Source organism: Argiope bruennichi, chromosome 6 (assembly GCF_947563725.1).
Source record: "Argiope bruennichi chromosome 6, qqArgBrue1.1, whole genome shotgun sequence".
NCBI classification, from domain to species: Eukaryota; Metazoa; Arthropoda; class Arachnida; order Araneae; family Araneidae; genus Argiope; species Argiope bruennichi.
Genome location: NC_079156.1, coordinates 32,790,282 through 32,816,217, shown reverse-complemented (window position 1 = coordinate 32,816,217; position 25,936 = coordinate 32,790,282). Strand labels below are relative to the sequence as shown.

The window sequence follows — 25,936 nt, the reverse complement described above, 5'->3', positions numbered from 1 at the left end:
AATTTAGTGCATTACTAGAGAAGGGATTAAAAAATACACATTTGCTACTGAGACTGATTGATTCCAAAGAAGGTATTGCTGCCAATTATATTTAAAAAATTGTTTCCTCTCTCTATATTTTTAAAAATTGTTTTCACTTTAATGGTATTAAATTATTCCTCTTTATAATTTCTTTAATCATCTTCATTACCAGTTAATGAAGAAAATGAAGACTTGAAAATACACTCATATGTATATAAGGAGACAGTTATATTTTCTCTGAATAATCAATAGTCAGCCTAATTAGCCATTTAAATAGTGTTTAGTGGGCTGAAATTTCATTAGATATTAATTAAAATGAAATGATTAAAAAAATGAAGCCAAAAATAGAAAGGAACAAACTAAAAAGAATGCCAATTTCCAAATTAATTATGAATAATGATAAGTTACCTAATTATATAAAATAATAGCATTGTTTTTCTTGTTCATCATTAAAACATGATTATTTTTAATGCAATTCTAAACTCTTAGGAGAAATGATAGAATGTATAGTTTTAAAAATCCTATTCTAGTTTATATAAATTTGATTTGCGCATTATGATAATCTTTGGAGAAAAGTTAAGAATATGCAGTGTTTTCAAATGCAAGAAGTTCAAATCACAAGTTTAGTATTTAAAAAAGTAACTTTGGAATATGGCAATCCAAATAATTAAACAATGCTAAATAGGGAAATTAAGTAAACTGTTTTTAATTGAAAATAAAACTGAAAATTAAAGCACTTTAATTGTGTTTTTTAGTGAGAGAATTATATTGTTTTGATTTTATATTTAAAATTACCATTCAATATAACCTTTTTGAAAAAGACACATTGTAAGATGTTTTCATTGAATAAAGGTTGCATGGAAAATTGAATTAAGCACTATCAGGCAAACGTAGAAGGCCAAATGCAACAAGACATTAGTAGTAGACTCAAGTAGATTTTATAAATTGCATATTTATAAGATTTAATATTTTTGTTTTAAAATAACTATGCATTTGATCACTTCAGCCCATGATAACTTTTGTAAAAATATTGTCATCCAAAATATGGCAAACATATTTTTTTACTTGTTTCTTTCTTATTGAAATTAAATTCTTTGATATAAAATTAAATTTTTTAATACTTATTTCTAGGCGAATGTTTGGCTGTATTCACCCCTGATCAAGAATTTTCCTGCTGTGAATTATCACTGGATGGGCGAGCAGTTATTTTGGGCCTGAAAGGATTTGATAGCATCACCACTCTCCTTCTCTGCCAAGAGAGCACAGTGGAAGAAGAAATGCCAAAAATTACCTGTTATGGGGATTCCCAATTCAAAAATAAAGTTTTTGACATGAGCCATGATGGTCAATGAATTCCTTAAACTTTCTTCAAAACATCATTTCAATTAACTCATCCAAAGGTAGTGAAATACCTACTTTTGAAGCAGAATGCAATGAGGAACTGGGTTCTTGTTACTTATGAATGAGTATACCCTTTTGTGGAAGCTGTTGTGGAGGCTCTGAATTTCTGTCAGCATCTTGAAGTGGCATTTCCAACTAGTTTCAAAAAGTTATGAGTAAAGCCTTTGAAACATTTTGTGTAATGATGAGGAATAATACCAAAGGACCAGTCTTTGGTTTTTATGGTTTGACTTGATTCACTTGATAAGAAAGCTGCAGTCATCCTGTAGTCAAGTACCCTGTTGCAAATGAAACAGTTTTTGCATTGGCGAATTTTTGTTGTATAGATGTCATATTTTAACATGTAAAATACCAGACAAAATATGCTTTTTTTTTTCTTTTCTTTTTTGCATTTGTTACCTTGTACATATATATCAGATATTTATAAAACTCAGGACTTTTCTTATGCATTAGGAAATGTTGATCATGTCGCTTTGTCAGTTGTTTTAAAAAATTCATTTGGTCTATCTTTCAAGATACAGGATCAAGTCCTGTGTGAATTTTTATATGTACATTAAACAAAAAAAATATTTCACTGCTCAAAATATAAGCTACGCAATGTCAATTAATTCTTGTTGCGATTTTCTATACATTTTGTGGTTTTTTTCTGAAAAATTGCTACTGGCAAATTGCTATGATCATTCAAATATTTGCTAGAAAAAATTATATAATTTTTTTTTTATTATTTTTAAAATTTTGCATTATATGACAAAATATTAACTTTATAGATTTCATTGAAAATAAAAGAAATGCAGTTTGGTGCATTATTAAAAATTAAGTGAAAGTGCAATTCACTTTTTTTAACTTATATTGTAAGTGGAATTTTGAATAATTATTGTTTAGTTTCAGATCTGTTGCAACCCTTTAGTGACAATTATTGATTAACAAGTATTAATGTATACAGTTCTGTTTCTTAACCATTTTCAAATGACACAAATCATTCGCACACTAACTTTTTTGTATCAAAGTTTCTAAGTTTTATCTAAGTTTTTCCCTTTCACAAAATAAATTTTTTATTTTTCTATTTTATTTTTTTGGCAACAATGGGTATTAATCATTCAGAGATTGATTTATAAATGATGACATATTTTTCTGTAATATATTTTTATGAGTTTTTTACTAAAATTTTTAATGTCAATATTTAATTCATTATTGGTATAGAGAAATTAATGACTGTGTTCAACTCTACTATCCTGGATTCCTATCTATAGCAATATGATGACATTTGTACCATGACAAATTTAAATATTGTATGAAAGTTCATTGATAATATTAGAAACAAAACTTACTTTGTTCTTTCCTCTAAATAAAGTTGAAGATATTTAAGTAATGCCAGATTTTGATCCATTATTTATGTAATGGCATCAATTGTAAATGTGAATCTAGAATTCTGCCAGTTGATTAAGAAAAGGTGATTTCTTCTTTAAAAATATTTTTAATATGCCAAAATGTAAAAACACCTATTTTGTTTCTTGTTAATTTATCTCAGTTTTTATATTAAAAAAAATTAATTTTTCTCTGTACAGATTTTTAAGAAGTTAAAAGAAGTTTTATTTTACTAATTTTCAAATTTGTCAATATTGTCTATAATCGATTTTTTAATTTGTTAATCACCTTCTCTTTGTCATCACTTAATAATCTTCTCTGAAAGTATTTTATTCAGTATTAAAACTAGAATCAGTCTCTGAACGATTATTAAAAAATTATTATTAACTCATTCATATCCATGACATTTGATGTTATATTAAGTTAATTTACTTACAAAATAAGCACATACTTTGTCTTTTTTATTTAAGAAACTTTTTGTAAATTATCTAATTCTCCTTATATGTGAGGAAGGATATTTGGCATATGATGTGGAAGATTATTCCACATGCAAGAGTTAATTGTGTTTAAGAAATTTGTGAATGTGTCTTAAAATACCATTAGCTCTTCTTGATAATTGTGGTGATGGAAAAACCAAAATAAAGGAGAACATTGATTTGTGTAGCTAGAACTAATCTACATTAGCTGTTTGTTATTCATTGTTACAAAGAAAGAATACTGCCACTTATTTTTTATATGTGTATGTCTGTTGAACTTTACCAAGATTGTGATGCTACCAAACGACCAAAATTTCGAATGGTGTGAAGCTCTTGATCTATCGTTGGCTTTATTTTACATTTTAGAACTTCGAGTGCGCTAAATGGCAGCATTGCATCCGTCGTTCTTTGACGATGTCATGCCACTGACAAATATTCCTAGCATTAGGCATATAGATAATAATTAGAAAGAGAATGTTAAGTGCTCGATGTTTGTTGTGATATTAGGTACAAAAAATACAGTTTATGATCGTCATTTTGGTGTATTAAGTGGAATTCTGTTACAATTGCTGTTATATAACATGTTTGCTATCAAAAGATTATTAAAAATGTAAACCTTTTTTTTGTTTGAAATCCTGAAATTTTTTACTTGTCTGAAAGATCAGCTGAATCTCTGTGTACAAAATCTGTTTAATAATCACAACCAACTATTTTGTCGAATCCCTGGGATTTGGCCCTAAATCTGCTAGATATCTTTTCTCCTCATCTCTCAGCGTGTGTTTCAACACCTTCCCATTATCTGTTAAGTGTGAATCAAAATGCACTTCTTGTTTGTCTGTGTCAATAAAGCCAACTAACTGTAGAATCTGACTGGATATATAAGTGCATATTCAGACTAAATGTATAGTTTGAAAAAGAAAGTGTGTCATATGCCCAATAGTTTCTATTGTTTTATCTTTGTGTCATATTTGCTGCAGAACATTTTTAAATAAGCTTCAACTTCATTGGCTTAGCAAGTTGGTCATGGAATTTGTGGCCATTAAGCACAGAAACTTGTTTTTATTTCATGAAAAGAGAAGCAACAGAGTACAACTACATTCAATTCTTCTATCTTAACATCTTAAAGTTTTCTTGGATTAAGATGAATTGCAATTTGCATTGTATGGATTTTGTGCCATTTGAAAAGCTGCAAATTGTTTTGGCATAGTGCAAGTTCTTTGATTGCACTTTTTTAGTCTGATATTGACCAGGTAAGTAACATGCCTTCTAACAGCAAAATAAAGGTTGACTTTACAAAATGGATGTGTTAAGGGCCGAAGAATTGATGATAGTTGTCATTAAGAGACAGATTTAGGAATGAATTGTACCATAATTCTAGATAAGGAGAAAAGTTTTAAAAATCAGATCTTGATTGCATGACATGATGATTGAGTTGGAATGAGTGTATGACGACTTGTTGATTAAATCGTAGAATATAAGACACTCTGTGGTGTTCAGTGCATTGAAGCTAGTCTATACTTTATGAACTGGATTTTAGAAATGTTTGTGTTGTCGTTAGATTTAGTTTCATTCGTAATAATAATCAATTAAAATTTTTAAACTGCAGTTACCTGTATTATACAAGAAAAAAGTCTGTTTTTCATAACATTATTTATTTAATAAGAATTTTTTTCTTTCAATTTAAAACCATATCAAGACGTTTTACAGAAATCTCCTCCTGTTGCATTTTGAATTTTGTTACAATGTTTTTCTCCTGTAAACTGGATCTTTGCATATTCATAAAATAGTAATAAAACTTCATAAACATTTTAATTGTCAGTGTGTCATTTTTTTCTCCCTTATATGAACAAATATTATATTGCATTTCAGGTAAAATGTTCATGTATACTGAAAATACATTTACATTTCTTAACTGTAATTACAAATTTCTCTTAATATAAAATAGAATGCAAGTAGGATCCTTGAGAGCAGATTTACTAGCACTCATATTACTTAATCATAAACTTTTCTTATTAATTTCTTTAATGTATACCTTTATTCAATAGTTGAAATGCTACTATGCAATTTAATTGAATTGTTTGTAATAGATATTTATTGTATTAAATATTATGATTACATTTTATATACAAAACATTTTATTATTTACTTAATGTTTTATTACATATACAATGTTGTTCATTGTAAATCATTGTAGAGGAGGGAGAGGGAAAATTTAACATTTTGCTAAAACTAATGAAATGAATGGGTTTAATATGATCTCAACTAGCCATAGTGCATTCTGGGCAATGCCTTTCCATATGATTGAACATCAGAATGCGATGCTCAGAGAAACCTGCTTAATTCCAGCTCGTTTATAAACCTTGAATAACAATATATATAATACTGCCATTGCTTTGCTAGAATTCGACAAACGCGTACACTAGTTGTACTTTTGTTCATTCGCTTTCGCTAATACAGCTCTGATCGGTAAAATCCTCCATTGAGATTAAATATTCAATTGTAGTATCAGCTTAAAAATGTTGTGATTAAACCGATTTTTCACAAATAAATGATTTTGCAAAAGGAAAAGGCTTCTTTTTATATTTATTTATTCTAATTCGACTATACATATATTTGAATATTATCAAGCGAATCCAAGGTAAATTGATTGCTTTGAATCTCAGTAGAGGGCTAAAAGTAATAATAATAAAAAAAATTTACTTGAAATTCAATTGAGTGCGATTTATCTTAGATATTTATTTTTCGAATCTGAACTCAAAAAACAAACAAACAAAACCACATTATGGTGATAAAATTCAACGAATTTGTTTTAAAATGTAAAAGAATATGAAAGTAAATTACATATTCGAATCAGTCTGATTTGAAGTTATATTTTATCAATTAATGAAGCAATCATTATTTTTATTTCATAAAGATAGTTTTTGTGACTGAAATATTTACTTTATAAAAATAAGAGTTTTACTAATTTTTGTACTGTTATCGGAATACAATAAAGGATTATTTTGTTATATGAAATTTGTTTCAAGCTCTTGCAAACCAACTACACACAAGGCCCGCTTGTTTCCGGGCTTGTCCTGTGGGGAATATGTGTATATGATTGTCACTTCCAATAAAGAATCGAACACCAATGGCAATTTTTTCCCCCTCGATTGTTATGCTTTCTCTATTAACAAAAGATGTAATATGATAGTTACACAAAGATATCCGATATGCGAACAATACTGTAGAAATACTTTTTGGCATTTTCTGTTAATAGGATTGAAAATGTTTCGGAAATACATTTTGATGCTTATATTTCTGTTACTTGGATATCTTCGGAACTAATTTCTTAAAAAAATCTTACTAATAAAGACTTACTAATAAAACATACTTCGAAGGGCAAGACCAGAGTTTTGCCTTTTCATTTCGGGCTTGTATGAAAATATGGGGAGGGAGAAACTAATTTAAACTTCGCGCCTAAAATAGTTATTACATAAATTTGACGATTATTTACATTTGAAGTTTATAAATTGTTAATTTGGATTAATTTTTAATTTAAAAAACATGTTTTCATACAATTTCTTGTGGATCCCCAAAAATAAGGGAAAAAGAAAGAAAGAAAGAAAAACATTCTTACAGTATACGAAATTCTACATTCCAGAACAATAAAGCTGCATTTTTCAATTTATTCTAAAGCCCTTGGTAACTTTTCATAATTATAAGAATAAAGTTGAATACTGTTTCAGAACAAGTTTTCATTCTACATTTCTATTAAATAAAAAATAGCATTTGCCTTCTATAACTGCAACCGCTGACGTAGTTTTCGATTTCAAACATGTTTATTTTCGATTATCGGCGATATGCCATGTGCATTTGAATTCATTTTTAATCATATCTTAGGCTCTTTACATTTAGTTTCAAGCTCAGTCTTAACTACTGGGCATAACTATTCCAAAAAAATTTTCAAAACAAATTCAAATATCGATTAAATATAGAAATATCTTCAAAAATACACGAGGCATTTTTTGATAAGCAGACGGCATCCCGCGTGAAAACTGATAATTTGTTAGCTTTTAGTATTTTTTTGAAAATTTTAATAAATACATTTTGAAATATATAATATTTACCCCAGAAGTGGGAGAAATCTATTTAAAAGAAAGATGAACAAAAATTGGAGTTGTATAGTTATAACTTGCTCTTCTCTGTCATCTGTGATAGCGACCGAAAGAGGTGTGTCAAATATTTCATTAGAATGCATTTCCAAAAGTATTGTTTTAGAAAACAAGCTTTAATATCTGGATATCTGCACTAACTTTTTTTTAAATATACGAACTCAGATTTTCATAAAAGCCGATTATTACATAAATTTACATTAAAGTAGAAAATTAATTGAATAAAAATTAAATTTTAACAACTTTAAGAAATGAATTTCTGGAAGTATCATGCATTGTCTATATAGACCCTTTGGTGTTGAAAATTTATGTGTTCCTTTTAATTAATTTTTTTTTTTTTTTTTTCCTTTTCTTCTTTTTAATTCTTTTAAAATTTAACCTTAAACATTGATAAAAGTAATAATAATTTTAGATACAATTTTCTATACATCATATGTGTTAGAATTGTCTTGATTGAAGAGAAATAAATCATAACATATTTTAAAGCTTCTTTTTATATAAATTAAATTCCTTTTTTTTTTTTTTTTTTTTTGCACAATAGAGATTTATTTTTATTACAATCTATTATGTTTATTTTGGATGCAGAGTATTCTGGATTTAAATTCCGAAATAATGTACCTAGTGCATATATATAAAGTAATATACCTAATATTAGTGGAATTAACTATGCAAACTATATTTATATTTAAAATTCTGCAATATCTTTTTCTTCTTTCTTTTTTTTTTTGTATCAGTTTAAGAAAGCTCAATTAAAAGATGAAATCCCTAAAAAGTATATTTTATTGAAATATAAATTACTTTTAATGTCAGAAAAATCAATCCCAAATTTAAATATGTGCAGCGGCCAAACAGGTGATAAATGACTGTTTTTTTTTGCCAACTGGCGATAAGCATCAATCATACCTATGGAGATGAACTTTGCTCTCCAACGGATACGAGTGACTCCCTTCGCCGGCTTGCTCCGAACATCTGCCTCGTGCTGGTCGATGGAATTACGGCCAATGTATCATGATCTATATTTGTTAATTTAATTTGTAATTAAAATTTATTTTTGTTATTTACATGGCTGGCAGTTTTTATTAAGTAAAAATGTTTTAATACTTTAATTTAAAGTAAATTTGGCAATGCGTGTTAAACCACGCACCAAATATGTAACAAACAATATTTAAAATTTTTAGAATTCAGTTCAGTAAAGTTTTTATTTATTAATAAATTTTCAATTTCAATAAACTAGAAATTTATAAACCATTATGAGAATTAATAGCTTAATTAAATGATGATTTAAATGTAAAATGTTAAAATTGACAAATCGTTACTAATAATAAAATAAAAGTGTGTCCTGAAGTTTTATAGGCTAGACCATTTGCTTCAAAGCTACCAAACTCTACATATATATGCAGCATACAGGAATGTGTAACTTGGTATATATATATATATTTGAAATTTTAATTAAAAATTAAGTAAAATTTCAACTTTTTCTGAGATAACTTCCAAAAATATTTTTATACAAAAGTAAATTTTGACCATTTTAAATTTTTAATGATGCCAATTTAATTGTTGTGCATTTTTCGTGAATTTTGGTAAATTTCTAACAATAATTTTTCCTTAATTTTCCAAGAATAATTTCATTTTTGGTTTAAAATTTCTACAGTTTTCATTGTTTCATCAAATATTTGATTTCTTTTTATTGTTAAAAGCTAAAACAAAGAGATTCTGTTTAATCTCTGCCCAATTAACAAAATGAATTTTTTAAAAAAGGAAGTTACAATATCACAAAATTTAGAAGATGAACTAGATATGTATAAGTTTAGTAGTCCTATGATGTTATGGGACTATATCTCCATAAGAAATGTTTTATACACAATAAATAAAGTTTACAATTAAAATAAGATGCCATTAATATCAAACAATTTAGTGTAACCATGGGCATGAAGTTATATGTAGATGTTTTATCTGAAATGAATTCTGATAAGCCAGCTGGCAAAAAAAAAAAACTATATTGTATAAATTATTACAATCATCTGGAAAAAAAAATCCTATAAAAAGTAATGAGAAATTTGGTGTTGAATTCCGCCATATTCTAAATATAAAGATAACCATAAAATAAAGCATTACTGCTGTTAAATGCTAAATTTTACTATAAGATAATCTGATCACAATATTACAGTTCTTTTTTTTTTTTTTTTTTTCCTCTTGGAAAGTATAAATTTTCTTATTGATAAATATAGTCACCAAAAAAAGAATAGTAAATATCAGCAAGGAAAAAAAAAAAAACTGTCTTATTACTGATAAAATTTGGTATATGAAACTATCTAATAAATGGTATTTTAATTTTTTAATTACAAAATTGTTTGATAATTTAAAACAATCAAATGATAATGCTGTAAAATATGAATTCTATGAGATTGGAAAATTGTAATTCAGAGCAGTAAGACAGATTTCTGTCTTTTAAAACCAAATTTTTCTCATAACATAAGTGTTACATATTAAACATCGAAGTTTCGTGTTACATATTAAACATCACAATATTTTTTACATACTATTTCTACTTTTTAAAAATTTGTAGCAATTACTTTTAAGTAGTTATTTGTTCCAAGTAGAAGATTTACTTACTGAAATTTTTCAGTGTTATTTGCCTAAATTTATTATGTAAAAATATATAATTTAGAGAAAATTTCTTATTTTGTGAAATTGCATTTAGGAGATGTAGTTTTATATATACAATGCATTGTGGACTTTTTAAGTGTATACTTATGAGCTAAATGGAATCTTATACGTCTATACTTAACTAGTTGTTTGATTATTAATAATTTTGTTATATAATGTAATTTTTTGAATTGATAAAAATATTGCATACGGCTGAATTTTAAAAAGTGACTGATTAATAAATACATTGCTAAAAACTGTATCAGAATTACTCCACAGTCAGTAGACATTTGCGCATTTGAGGATGACATCTATTGATTTTTTTCAAAATCTGCTTAAAGAATCTTTTACTTCCTTCCTTTCTTTCTTTTTTTTCTCTCTCTCTTTTTAAAAATTAAACCAGAATTATAAATATCTACCTAGTTATACCTTTTTTCAGTGCATGTTTGTGGCAAAATATAAAGTGAAAATTCTTTTTCATTAATGAGTGCAACAAATTAATTTTGAATGAGTAAGTTTTAATTATCTTCAATCAATATCAGTAGAATCTGTAATTCTATTTTTTTTATTCCATATAGATAATAATAATTTTTGTAGGTCAGAAATTAAATATTGAAATATATAATTTAGAATTCATTTTTTCCCCCTTTTCATATTAGTTTAAATTTTTCTTTCTTTCTGAATTAAAAAAATAAAAACAGTTTCTATTTAATACAATTTGTGGGATTTATATAATTTACCATTTATATATGTATACAAGGATATTGTACAAAACTGTACAATGTACTTGATATTTTTTGTTCTATTTTATATACTCTTATTATATCTTTATGGCAGACTTTATATATATATATATTCATAAAGTTTTCAAAAAAAAATGATTTCGGTATCATTTTTTAATTTGATTTATCAATTCTATTACATTTTTTAGAAATTGAATTTTTAAAGAAAAAAGGGAGGATACCAAGTTCTGTTTGTGTTTTAACAATTGAAGATCCAGCAAAAAATTTAGGGAGTGGAGCTGCTACACTCAATGCACTTTTGATGGCAGTTGAATATTTAAGTGCTAAACAAAATTACATGGTACATTGTTTTAAGCAAAAATTTGTAGCTGTAGGATTTTGATAATGTATTGTAATATTTAATTAATTTTTTTAAATGTTTTTCAGGTGCTAACTTCAGATGTTCTTTTGCAAGCTCACATTTTAATTTTACACAATGTATGTTCTTTGCATCTTTTATTCTGCTTTCTCTAATTTTTTTTAGTACTAATTTACTTTTAGACATTTTAAAATTCTATAATGTTTTATAATTTTATTCTTTTCAGTCAGTGTTGTAGCATTTATTGTCCAGCAAAAATATTGTCATGAAATGTCCCATTTAAATCATTGGCGGCGGGGGGGGGGGGATATAATATAGCATTTTCATGAAGTTGTTAAATTAGAGACTTTTACAAGTGTTTATAACTTTAGTTACAAGTGTATTATAATATTCTTCATCATTTTTAATAAATTCTCTTTTAGTGGATTGTTAGTTTATCTTGTCAATCTATTTCAGTTCCATCTTAAAAATTTTATTTTTATGTATGTAATAATATCTTTTAATTTAATTTAAATCCTAAATAACTTTCTAAACTTTATCTTAAATTAGCTCATGTTTCTTCATTCTATCGCACTTTTTTATTTAATTATATCTAACACATGCTCTAAAAATAGCTGAATTGTTAAATTCCACGCCACAAGCAAAGAGATAAAAATGTCTGCAATCTATGCATTCCTTTCAAAGATTACCTAAAGTTCCCCTTTTCTAATTCCATATGAAAAAAAAAAAAAAAAAAAAAAAAATCCCTAACAAAAAATCCTCTTAAAATTAATGAAAGGAAAAATTTGTCACTTTACCCTTGTTTTCTGGTCTGATGAAGTATGTTCTTTGTTTTGTCCCATTCTACAAATTATGGCTCCCATGATAAAATAAAATGAAATTCATTCCAAAAGTTTTTTTTTTTTTTTTCTTTTTGGCCATGCGTCTGCAAAATTATGTTATATATATAAATTTCATCTTTGTGAGTATAAATAGTTATGATTATTGTCTGGAATCCCAGATATTCTTTATCTTCAAGAATTTTTATTTTAAAATGAAATAAAATTTAAAACTTCTTAGGAGATCAATTATATAAAAAAAATTATCAAATGCATAATTTTCTTAAACATTTTGAAGCAGGTAATGCAATATTATTTATTTTCATTTAAAAAATGCTTCTGGATTTTTCTACTGAAATTCTTGTTGATGTCCTCATGGGAAAGAATTTAAGAGTATTTTACTGAACACCTAAATTATTTACTACAATTCTGTATATTACTTGAATTATATATAATAATGAATTATGAAGTATATAATTACTATAACATTTTATGTGTAGTGGAATTCCATTAATTTTGTTTTCTTATTTTGGTTAGGGTAGAGATTATTTGTACAGTTGTTCTGGCAAAGCTTTTACTTCTCTTCCTCTGGAATATGTTCCTGAAGACAAATCAAAACCATACTGTTGTGGCATTTTGAATAATTTAGAAGCAGCATTTCAGCTAATTGATCAAGTGAGAGAACTTTGCTAAAATCAGAATTTGATATTCATATAACTAATTTCACTTATTTATTAGTTTGTATATATGGTCTTAATATGTTGAAATCCAATTTTAAATAGTTATAAAATATAAGATCACTTAATGAAATATAAATATATTTTTAAAAAAATAATAAATCTAACTTATATTCCTGTTTTCTCGAATACCTGGATTCTTAGATTTCTATATTAGTACAATTGATATAATAAAAAAATTATTCATGTATATGATTATTATTATTATACTCTATGCATATAGGTTTATTTCTGTTTAAAACCTGTAAAATAAATTAATGCTGGCAAAGAAAAAAAAAAGAAACCTAATTTTTTTTTAAAATTCTTCTATCATTGCTAACCAATTGCTGAAATGCATCATAAGAATATGTAAGAGAAAAGCATAAAATTTTTTACAAAAAAAAATTCTGTAATTAAAAAGATTTGACAAATTAATTAATATTTAAAACTTGCTCCCTTATATAGGTAAAAAGACAGAAGTAAATATGTAAACTGCTAATTATTGATCTTTGAGCAAATTTTCTTAAGGATTAGTCATAAAAAGTGATGTATATATAATCACAATTTATTATTATGATTATTTATGTTATCATAAATACATAACTCTCATGCTGAGTTTTTGTGATGAACACAATTTCTGACTCTCCATTATTCTTAAGTCTCATTATTTTAACCCATTTTTTAAAAACAATTGCTAGAAAGATGCATAAAAATTCTGAAAGTTGGAATCATGAATGGTCTATTATATATATATGTGTGTATGTGTAATGATATTTTAAACTCTTAATTTAATCCAAGTTAATTTCCAAGATTTTATCTTAATTCAGCCCATAGTAACTTTATTCTAAAATATTCTCTTATTTCATGATCCAATTCCACTTTCGGTTTAATTAATCCCTTTGTAAAAATAATGTGCCATCAGTACTACGTATTAAATGAAAGTGTTACTTTTACCCTTCAAAAGGTGTCAAAGGTCACACGTGTATTGAATTGGCGTCTGGCCAGAAATCCAATGTTATATAAGGCTAGTCATCATCTGTTTGGCCCTTTTTTCCCTTTTCTTACTTCTGTGTGTGCCACGCTGCGTTTTCTTGTATATAATCATGCCTGCCACTCGGAATAGAATAAAATGTAATTAAAAATACCAAGTCTCTTCACTGTTTCAAACCTGCATGCTACTTAAATCAAAATATGTTACATATTATTTAGCTGACAGGATTAAAAATCTTTTATATATATATATATATATATATATATATATATATATATATATATATATATATATATATATATATATATATATATATATATATATATATATGCTTCTGAGCTCTGTGCATCCACCTTATATTACTTTGGTATTCTACTTTCTTCATCTTATCTGCAATAGCATTTATAAATCTGGATCAGATATAGTTTTACAATTGCTGGACACAGCACTTATTTTGTTAATTATGCAAAATTCTCATTGTCTAAACAGAAAATGATTTCTTCAAGACAAATATTTCTCTTTTTTTTTTTTTTTTCTTCCACTTCTGAATTGTTCGTTAGCTAATAATGCTGAAAATCACTTTTTGTTTCATTGTAATTTTGTTTTTCAGCTCTCTTTTCAAAGCCCATATGGAGTTTGGGTGTGTAGTACTGATATGCTTATCTTGCAGAAAGAAAAATGTTGTAAGAATATTTTTTTTATTATTCAGTATTTCTCTTTCCCTTTTTGTAATTAAATATTTTGTTTGAATATTTTAAAAGTTTAATACATGTAATTTTTGAACATGGTTAAATATTTGAAGATATTGAGTTGAAATTGAAAAAAAAAAAATTGGTAAATATTTTTTTAATAACTTTTATTATTTTATGTGTTATATGTGTGATGTGAAAGTTTGGAGAAAGGAATTTCATCTGAAGTGCCATTTCTTTGTTATTTAACCACATTCAACAATTATGATTCATGCCAAAATTGATATCATTGCACAGGGCAGACATTAGCCTAAACTGTATATAAATCTTATCTATGATGTGTTAGAATATGTTTATTAATTTGAATAATTACCTGCAATTGTATTCACATATTTACTGTTTGCATTTTATTATTATTATCTGTTATTGTATGTTGTATGTACATAAACATATTGTTTCATCATATACCATTTCTCACTTGTGAAAAGAATTGGAACAACAATAATAATAAAAAAAGATGCTGATTCCTTGAATTAAAATATTTAATTTTCAGTTAAAATAATTAAAACTTAATTTTCAGTTTAAAATATTAAATTTAAAAAATATCACAAACTCATCTGGGAGAACAAATAGGCTTATAAAGCTGAAAACTGAATTACATTAGGAGAAGAACTATAATAGCATGAATAGCTAAGCTTCCCTTACTAAAAACTTTTGCCCACTCTGAACCTGAATTCCATAACAGTCCACTTTTCATAGTCTGTCAAGATAAAGATTGGAACTTTCTGAAAATCTGCCTATATCTTGAGAACTAAATTTTTAAATCCCATATTTCTCAAACAAGTATTTTGCATCCAATTTGGTTGCTAAGTCAAATTTGCCATAAAAATATGTATGTGTGAAACTTTCAAATGTGAATTCTTTTTGTCTATTTATTTATTTCAAAATATTTTTCTAATATTCGTACATTTTACAATAACAGTATTCCCACAGTTGTTTAAAATCCTTGAATTTCATTTTGTAATTCTCAAGAGTTTTTGCTAGGCCTATGAAAAAAACTTGAAAAGTAGCCAAAATTTGTATCTATTGATTTCTTGCAATTAAAGGAAACCAATTTGTGACTTGTTTTGCCTAAATTATGTAAATATGATTCTGAAGTGAGCATTCAATAATAAATTTTATGAAAATTCATATTTAGTAGTCCTGTAGCTAAGAGTAAGAATACTTGAATTATGATCTCAAAACCAATTATGAATTTTAAATCTCGGCCTGTTAATTGCATTATAAGCATTACAGGTGTCTTAATATTTTTGTCAAAAGCATCTAAAAGAATACAAGAAAGTAACAGTAAACTTGAATGTTAGTGTGAAAATATTTAAATATTTAAATTTTTTTCTAATTTTATGTTTAAAATATGCAATTTTTATGGTATATAAATTTTTGTTAAAAATTTTTTTGAATGTCTTTGAAAAATCTTGGTGTTTTTTTCTTCTTTAAGAGTGGAAACCCTAAATAAGTACACAAACAAAGAAAATTAAAATGCAAATCACAAGTATTAAATGTAATTTCTATCTAAAATGTTTATTATTGTTTTTTCAAAACTTAATTATTGAAATTTTCAGTTTTGAAACTGTTATAAAATAACTGGCTTAGTGAAAAGTGTGTACTAATATTTTGTCAATTACTCCTTCCTCTTTTATGTTACAAAAAGTGATTGGCAATGTATAATATAAAAATATGTGTAATTTATAAAAACTTTGTTCTGAAGTTTTATTTCAGTTATTATAAAATTTTACTATAAATACTGCAACATATTGATAGATTTATCTTATAACTTTCTGCTGTTTTTATAACATAGAAAATAGAATTTTCCAGTAGGATTTTTTTTGTTGTTAATTGCATGCATTTAACTTTTAGTCATAACTTATTTAAATATAAATTATCATATGTTAACTTAAAAATTTTCCCAAATTCTAGTTATAAATTAATAATCATGTTTATTCACTATTTTGGATCTTATGTATCTGTTCTTCATATTAATATCATGTGTTTTTAATGCTCTTATCAAGTATAATATTATATGTTATATTTTGTAGATAATCCATTTGCATGGGAAAATGTTGCAGATGTTGTTATGTTTTGTATTCACACAGATATTGAATATGCAACAAATCATGGAGTTATTAGTATTGATAATCAGGTAAATGTTTATAAATATATTGCTCTTGATTATCACTGTCTTTTTTAAATTAATAAAATATTATAGAATTATTTTTCAACAAATGTTGTCAACCATAAAGGATTCTCATTTCAAATAATAAAGATAATTTTTATATATTTTGATTTCACTTGATTTCATTCATGTTTAAAAGGCTGAATTTTTTTAAATTAATTTTTTACTCACTTTGTGATGTAATGGATTTCTGAAGATTTGTGCAGTATACCAGTGTGTTCCTAGTGGTAATAAAATATTTTCAGAAATTATCAGTTTATTGGGCAGTTTTAATTAAAATTCGATTCTATAAAAAAAAGTGCCATCTGATAGTTAATTTTAGAGAATATTAATAGCAAGAAATAATATTTTTAACTAGTAGCTGTTATTTCTCAAGAGGATTGTTAAGCATTCCTCCTAGGTATACTACACAAACTGCTTGCTGTGATTTGACATAGTACATTCTAGTATAGCTAATGTTGAAAAAAAAAAAAAAAAAAAAACTGTATAGATTTTATTTGATGCTTTAACTTAAAGTAATTGGAACATAATTTGTTGACTTTAAAGAATTTCATTCTTTGTCATCTTGATTTTATAAGCATTTTTTAGAGAACAAAATAAAAAAAAAATGTAAGTACAAAAATTTTTTTAAATTTATTCTTTACAATTTGTTAAAAAAAAATGGCAAATTTTTTTCATCAAAAATAAAGAGATTATAAAAGGGTGAAATATTGAAAACAAGAAGAAAATTTATTTTTATTCTGTATAAGTAACAAAACCATTCTTAAATATTCATTGAAATATACTTTAAGACTAAAATCCCAATTTATTTAGAGTATTTCTATCAAAGCCTCACATTTGTATAATTTTGTTTGACCTCGATATTTTTTTATAAAAAAATGCATTTGCTAATTTTTAATACAGTAATAAACATATATTTTTAAAAGTTTATTTGTATTGTTTTTCAAACTTGCTTTTATGCTAGAGAATCATATAATTTTCTTTAAATTTTCATATGCTTAACTTTACTTTAATAAATGAATATGCTATATAATTGGCTACTTAGATTACTAAATGAAATTATTTTGTCCCTATTGTTTTCAAACTTGTTTTTATGGTAGAAAATCATATAAATTTCATTACATTTTTATAATATGCATTACTTTACTTTAATAAATGAATATGTTATGTCATTGGCTGCTTTGATTACTTAATGAAATTATTTTGTCCCAATTGTTTTTTTTTTTTAATTTGCCATTCTGAAATCGATTAAAAATACTATATTATATAGATACTATGTTTCCTTTTTAGGGTTATATTTCTGACATATTTTATTGCCGGCCATTTGATCAAATTAAAAGTTTTGCACAAGGTGATGGAAAAGTGCCAATAGTAAGTGTATCTATTGATTTGATTATCACTATATGTTGAATTTTAGAAAAACATTTCCTTCTAGAAAATTTAAATTTCCAATAAATATATTGCCAACCATGAAATATTTATATTCTTATCATATTTTTATTATTAATTTATTTATGTTTAATTTTTCCCTTTCTTCAAAATATTCTATAATTGTTAATGTATGGATATTTATATCATTTTTATATGAAAAGCTTTGTGATTAATTTTAGAGCTCCAGCAAATATCGTCAATGATTTGTTCTTGCAATCTTAATAAGATGATATGCTAGATATTTAACTTATTTCCGAATCAATAATTAAAATTGTAAACACTATTCTGCATTACCATTGGTTAATCCTATGCAGAACTAGTCCTGATATTTTTTATACCTCTTGTATGATAGAGACTCTTGTATCACGGACTACTTTATGTGCACACACAAATGCACACACACACTCTCAAATACCAGTATAATAATTCTTAATGCTAGTGCAACAATGTGATTGAGCACAATAACTTATCAAGATTTCAGATCAATGTTATTGCTATTATCTATTTCATTGCCATTCACTATTAATGCTAGCACAATTCTATGTCATCTTTTGTTAGCATTTCTCAGAACTAGGCCAAGAAATTTTTAATACCCTTATGTATGTTTATAGTTAACAATATCTCATTTATATTATAGTTAACAATATAATCTTTTTCTGTATCTTCTTTTTCCTGAGACATTTGTATACCTAAGGAAACCAGTAACAAAAAAAGAGGTTTTGTAGTTCATTTATTCTTTATATCATATATAATATATTCTAGCTATTTCAGCAGTTGTTTTCTTCATTTTTAACTGTATGACTGTTTCATCATTATAATATTAGTTGAGATGCTCACATGCATTATCATGCATTGTTGATATGAAAATGCTGACAAAAGCTTCTATGCATACTTTTTTTTTTTTTTTTTTTTTTGCTCTTAATCATTGTTAAACCATGCAATCTGAACATAATGTTAATTTCCTTTGTGCATAGGCTGCTTGCAATTCTCCTCTTTACTTTATACTTCGTGTCTTTGCCCTTTATTGCATTTGCATTTTATCTTGATTTTTACCACAATTTCTTAATGTACATAGATCAATTTTATTGAATTTTTAGTATCTTGTTCAAATTTGCTTCAGATTTATATTGAATTATTATTATTATTATCATTATTATTTTGCTTATCTCTGTAGAAATGAATTCACTCAAATCCATTATAACTCTGTTAATAAGGAAATAATTAATCATTTTTATAATATTCAAATCTATTATATCTCATTCATTTCATTTTCCATTTCAAGAGTTCCAGTTCAAAAGATTTTTTAATTTCCATTGGACAAAGTTGTGTTTTGTTTATTTTTATATTATTTTATCATGATAGTTACTAAGATGATAAATATAAGTTGATCTCTAAAATGTTAAATGTGCTATTATCTATTGACTGAAGTACTAACCTTATATATTTTTATGTGTAATTATGAATTTTTATTGCAGATATCTGGTATTGTATTTTTGAAAACTAATGTTGCAGAAAGTTTATTATCTCTTCATGTTCAAGCTCCTCTGGATAGTTGTACATATTTAGGCTTAGATTGTGGAAATCAACCTATTCAGGTATATTTAAATGTTTTCTATATGTTATGTTACTTTACATAATTTCATATTTTCTCCATCATTTTAATGTTATACACTAAGAAACAAAATAAATTTAGATGTATATGTTATCTACATGTGCTATCTGAGATGAAAATAAATATAATGTGCTTTTACTTATGCCCCTATTTCATGTACAAATATTATTATATGAATATATAATTTTCTCCTCTTTACTTTATAATTATATATAATATAATTTTACTTATATATAATTATATATAATATACATATATAATTTTTATTTTCATTTTAGGTGTCTTTGTTTTTTGATTTATTAATTGCTATGGCAACAAATATGACTAAAGAAGCTTTCATTTCTGGAAAATGTGGTAAAACTTACAACAATAAGTTTGGAATTCAAGCAAGTTACTCAAATGAAAGCATGCTAGCTCGATCTTTGGTTTGGAAAGAACTTAACAGTTTCAGAATGTCTGCAAGTATGTTCAAAATGCAAAAATAATTGACAAATTTTGGTAAGATTTATTGATTAGGAATAAATACTGGTATTTTTCATTTCAATTATAGGGAGAAAAATATATTACTTTTACCTCTTTTTTCTAGTTGACTACTAAAATTGTTTCAAGTTACAAATTTGCATTGTTGCATTATAACATGCAATAATTGTATAAAGAGAGAGAAAAATCTAAGTTAGAATAATTTCTATTAACTGCAGGAGAGAATATCATATTGAAATCCTTCAAAATGTGTTTGCAGTATTTCAGATTAATTTTTTAAGTGAAACTTTTTTTCTTGTTATTAGTTTCTTTAATTAAATAAAAATAAAGAAAATGTGCTACTAAAATTGTTTCAAGTTACAAATTTGCATGTATAGTATTTTGCATTGTTGCATTATAAATTTGTTAGAATCAAAAAGAAATGAAGAAAAGAAATGAGATTTAAAATTTATCTATTATTAGTAGTAGTATATTACTAAGTGTATAATACTACTTGATGCAACAGAAATTCAAACTTTCCTTTTCATGTTTTTTAATATTTTAATTGATAATGACACATAGTTTTGACGTTTCTCTTAAAATGTAATAATTAGTCAAGAGATATGAAATAATGAAACATTATTTTTATTTTTATATTAGCAAATTTAAATAATGTTTTATTAAACATTATCACAGTTGTTCAAAAATTTCTAAGCCATTTTGTTACCTTTGATTCAAACTTTAAGAAAGTGTATATTATTATATTTTCACTGTTCTTATATTTTCTAATCTTGTTTTTCTAGTTGACCAATTGTCAATATTATTTGATATTCAAAATTTTTACAGAGGTTTTAGTTATTATTTTATTTTAATAAAAATCTGGATATAGAGTTTTTTAGAATATTTCATAAATCATTCATGTAAATTATAAAAATAAAAAGGGGGGATTTTAATTTCTTCCAAGAAATTCAGTTTAAGGGAATATAGAGATTATAAAAATTGAGAATGTTCTCATGGTAGATTATATTCTATCATCTATCTGCAGATTAAAATATATATAGAGAAAAAGATTGGAATTTAAGAAATATTGAAAGTATTTATTTCTTTACAGTATAATAGAAAACTATTGTATTGTATTCTTTGGTTAATTAAATATAATATTTTTAATACTGGTGTTATAGCTTGGTTTCTCATAACGTGAAGAAGAAATATTTTTATTTCATTAATTAAAGTATGATATTTTAATCAAACTGAACAAATATTTTCATCTTTTAATTTCAGGAATAATTCCTGATTCCCAACATTTGTACTGGTCAGCTGAACAGAATACTAGTTATCATGTTTCTAACTTGCTTAAAATTGCTTCTACTAAAGAAGTACATTCTGTATTTCAGGTATTGGTTTATTCATAAATATTTGTTTTAGTTAATATTAAAATTTTTCTATTTCAATTTCTATTTGTCAATTTTTTATATTTATTAATTAATTAACAATTAACTTCATTATTCTATTACCATTGATTAATGTTATGGTAATGTAAACTGTGGAATACGATTGAAAAACTGATATTTTTTTTACATCATAAGCCTTAGAAATTTTTGTTAATTAACCTATCTTAAATAGATTTTTTTTTGTCTTGAAGCAAAACTTTTTTAGATAAATTATTTAATTAAAGCTACTGCATTCTTATAGTGAATTATCATACCATACTTTTTCAAATTCCACGTGGACCATTGATTTAGAATTATAAAATAATAATAGAAATTATTTACATTTGTATTAATACTATTAAAAAATCTTATTTTCAATAATTTATTATTCAAAGTACAAAATTTAGAAGAAACTATTGTACATTTTTATATTTAAAAGAATTTTTTATGTGAATACTCATGCAGAAAGTTACAACCATATATTTTTATAGTAAAATTTGATTAATTTTGTAAGCAACCAATAAAAGGGCCAGCTCATACAGTGGGACTATACAATTGCAAAACTCTTCCCCCCCCCCCCAACTTTTTTTAGCAAAAAATCATATATTGCATGTAATATCCTAATCCATTAACTTAGTAACCTTATGAAAGAAATTTTTTTTCTACCTTCTATCTTTTCTTGTTACCATTTGAATATTAAAAATTACCTTTGTCCCAGTTGCTTCGTTTTGAACATGCAAATTTATATAATTGATTCAACCTCTATTTTTTCTCAATAAGACATGTAACTGAGAAAAAACAAAACAGTATCAAATAAAAGATAAACTATATTTTAAATGTGTACACTATAGAAAATCTTTTTCCAAAATGAAAATTAAAAATAAATAATTAAGAAAATAAAGTAACTAATGATAAACAATTTATTTAAAAAAATTGTTGTGAATATTTTTTTGACAGTTTAAACTTACAAATATTGGGAAGTCAGAAAGCATCGCAAAATTTCTATAACCCCAATATTATTCCTTTTTATAATTTTAATTTATATATTTAGGCTTATACAGAAATTTTAACTTTAATGGAGAAAAAAATAAGCACCTTAAAAAAAATATGACTTCTTTAAAGAATATCACGTATGCAATTCTAATGTCATATATTTTATTGTCCATTCAGAATAAAGTGTATGAAATTTGAATGAATATAACTTGTTTAAAAAGTCAATGCATTTTTAAAAGTCAATGCATTTGCACTGAAAAGTACCTGAAAGCACACCTGAAAGTAAATATAATAATATAAATCAGTCATTTTTCTTTCTTTCTCAAATATAAAATATTTAAAAAGAAAATTTTATAATTGCTAAAATTTTTACTTGAGGATTTCTTTTATCAAAATTTTGATGCATTTAACTGCATACAAAGCTTGATGAATTTGATAGTAAGTGTATTCTCCAGGACCCTAGAGAGGTTTAAACCTGCATTTGTTATTTCTTGCCTTTTACATTGTAATTGTAATCTTTTACATTCTCATTGTAAATTGTGTATCTCTCTTTTTGTCAGATAGTTAATTTGAATTCTTAAATAAGGAAATTCAACTATTATTTGTATTTATAATGTGGATCTGATGATATAGATGCATATAATGTATAAATAAATGAATATTCTTTGTTTAAAAAAATACAAATTTAAATTATGCATTTTATTTTTGATATGACACTGTAAATAAACTGCCCAAAATTATCCTTTTCTAAGAAGTAAACCATTTTTTCAACTATCTGATTATGAAAATTAAAGCAATGTTATAAGGTTATATTTTTCATTTTGGATTTTATTTGTGGGCTTTTATTCAGTAAATTTTCAGTTAAATTAAGAACGAAAATATCTCTGGGCCATTTTGGCAGTAAAATATAATTATATGTTAAAATTGCTTTTTATGCAAATTTTGTGTAAAATTAATGTGGTGCGTAAACTTCATGAACATCAGAATAATTTATTTAGGGAAAAAAGGTTAATTTTTGTATTTTTTATTATTGAATTATAATTAAAAGTTCAAAATTCTTTTTTTTTTTCAGATACAGAATTCTTCTATTTCTAATTCATGCTTATTGCTTAATTCCTGTCTAGAAGCCCAAATGCTTCAGTTATTGTCGCACACAGTTATTATTGATTCCTTCTTAAGGGCCAGTGGTTTAAAGTTCGGGGAAAATTGTTTCATCTCTGGTGTTACATTTTGTAATGATCAGTATGTAAGTTAAATTTTCTTTTTCATATTTTCGAGATTTATTATTATTTTTTATATTGGGATTTCTGGTGTAATGAATATCAAAATTTAAAATCTAAAACCAAATGTAAATTTGTGTGTGTGTGTGTGACATTTGAACTAGTTAGTTAATGGATGCTTAAATATTTTGATTTTTTTTTTCATTTGTAATTTTTTTTTTGTAATAGTTTACAGGCAAAATCTTTTTTTAATTGATCTTTCTATATTTTTTTAAAATTTGAGATTAAAGCTTCTTTACAAAATTTCTGGTACCCTATAAGAAGTTTCATTTGATACATTTGGTTTTGCTGCTCAATCTTACAAATTATATTGTGTAATACATATTTAATAATCATTTATTCTTCATCCATGAAATTACAAACATATGATGTAAAAGTAAATTTTTATAATCAACATTCTGTTCCTAGTTAAAAATGGCCTTTCTTTTAGCCAATATTGAAGGTTGTATATTCACAAAACAAATATTTACATCACAGTGTACAGTAAGTACATGCAATAACAGAATTTTTATTTCTGATACATTCACAGGGGATATTTTTAATTATTTCTATTAAAGTAAAATTTATCCTACACTTAAAATTTCAGATATAAATCTGAAAGGAATATATTCTCGTTTTAGAGATTCCCATATTTATTCATGAACTTTTAAATCACTAAGGACATTGCCCAACTTTCCACTCTTACATCCATGAAGTGGAATAATTATTCTTTTGATGTTAAATAAAAAAAATTAAGGATATCTATCTACAAGACAATCATCTCTTTTTAGCTACAATATTATAATATTGGTTATATTTATCTTCAATTTAATATCTTATACATAGCTTAAGTTCAATATCTCTTCTAAAAATATTTTTAATTATTGAATTGTGATAAGCATTAAGGACATTATTTTAATAGATGTACACTTGTTCTGTTCGTTGTGCACATAAACCACTCTAAGGGAGTCAGGTTCAATGACATCATAGAGCTATCAAAAAGAAAATGTTGATTTCATCTTTTAACTTAATGTATTTAATTTCAATTTCTTATTATTCATGTAAATTGCATATATATTAAATAGAATATTTCTTCTTCGCTTTTAACAAGTAGGAAAATTTATGCATTTAAATATTTAATGAAACAATGAAAAAGGTTTGCATTTCAATTAAATATATATATTTTTTAAATCTGGTGTTGGAAATCATACAAAAACACATATATTTCTGTAAAAAAATTGTCAACTATCAGGAAAAAATTGTGTAGCAATTTTTTAAAAAAATAAAGATGTAAAAAATAATTTTGTCCAATATTATTTTCAGGAACCATCATGGATAAATGCTAAAATTTTGCTTAAATTTTAATTAATTAAAATCATTCCAAGGAGCACATTTCCACTCTCCCATATATATTTGTACAAAGTTGGTACTGTTTAGTCACATGATCTGTCCTGTAAATACTAACACACAGAGAAATGCATTGATTTTATTAATGAAATTCTAATTAAAAATAAAGAAATAGTTTGATTTCTATTTATCCAATTAATAATTCATTCATAAAATCCAGAAAAGTGAATTCTCATGAGAAGGTCTATAATGATATATTTTTTTTTTTTTAGCTTATTTTCTGATAAGCTTATCTTTGATTCAAAGTTAAGTTTGTTTGTTGCCAATTATCTTTTTAACACATGAATAACCTCTTTTTTTTATGAAGAGAAGGGAAAAAGTGACCATCATTCATGTACAGAAAGGAAAACAGTTAACATGCACTTTATTTTGGTACCCCCAGTTAAATTCATTTATTTCTCAGATAGACACTATAATGTGAAATTTTCTTGAAAGTATTTTTTAAACAAAGCATTCTTTTTTTCGAAAGAAAATATTTAGGAAACAGATTTTAAAATTCTTTACATTTTCAGGTTCTAAACATTCCAGATAATCTATGTATCATGCATACATCATTGAAAGAATTACCAGGAAAGGATTGTTTCATATTATTTGGAATCCATGAAAATCCCTTTGTAAGTAATATTAATAGTCATGAATGAACAACTTTTCATTACAGTTTCTTTGTAGTTTAATTCATATTATTATGTTAATTATTTGTGCCAGACTGAAGAGACAATGTTGTTATAATTGTTTGG

At 25.1% G+C, this 25,936-nt stretch overlaps 2 protein-coding genes across 5 annotated transcripts in view; both read left to right on the top strand.

Moving 5' to 3' along the window:
• Positions 1-5,075, top strand: part of LOC129971352 (NACHT domain- and WD repeat-containing protein 1-like) — a 144,190-nt gene extending 139,115 nt beyond the window's left edge. For all 3 annotated transcript variants that reach the window (XM_056085034.1, XM_056085032.1, XM_056085033.1), the window contains exon 14: positions 1,153-5,075. In XM_056085034.1, coding sequence (XP_055941009.1) covers positions 1,153-1,373 — 221 coding nt within the window. In that variant the 3' untranslated portion in view covers positions 1,374-5,075. The remainder of the gene's footprint in view (positions 1-1,152) is intronic.
• Positions 5,076-7,078: 2,003 nt separating this feature from the next.
• LOC129971674 (L-fucose kinase-like) overlaps positions 7,079-25,936 on the top strand; it is a 37,135-nt gene continuing 18,277 nt past the window's right edge. The window contains exons 1-12 of one of the 2 annotated variants that reach the window (XM_056085650.1): positions 7,079-7,472; positions 10,992-11,143; positions 11,230-11,280; positions 12,517-12,654; positions 14,297-14,369; positions 16,472-16,575; positions 17,899-17,979; positions 19,515-19,634; positions 19,930-20,113; positions 21,392-21,504; positions 23,606-23,779; positions 25,712-25,813. In XM_056085650.1, coding sequence (XP_055941625.1) covers positions 7,403-7,472; positions 10,992-11,143; positions 11,230-11,280; positions 12,517-12,654; positions 14,297-14,369; positions 16,472-16,575; positions 17,899-17,979; positions 19,515-19,634; positions 19,930-20,113; positions 21,392-21,504; positions 23,606-23,779; positions 25,712-25,813 — 1,362 coding nt within the window. In that variant the 5' untranslated portion in view covers positions 7,079-7,402. Of the gene's footprint in view, positions 7,473-10,991; positions 11,144-11,229; positions 11,281-12,516; positions 12,655-14,296; positions 14,370-16,471; positions 16,576-17,898; positions 17,980-19,514; positions 19,635-19,929; positions 20,114-21,391; positions 21,505-23,605; positions 23,780-25,711; positions 25,814-25,936 lie in introns of those variants that run through there. The other variant, XM_056085651.1, reaches the window with a different exon arrangement.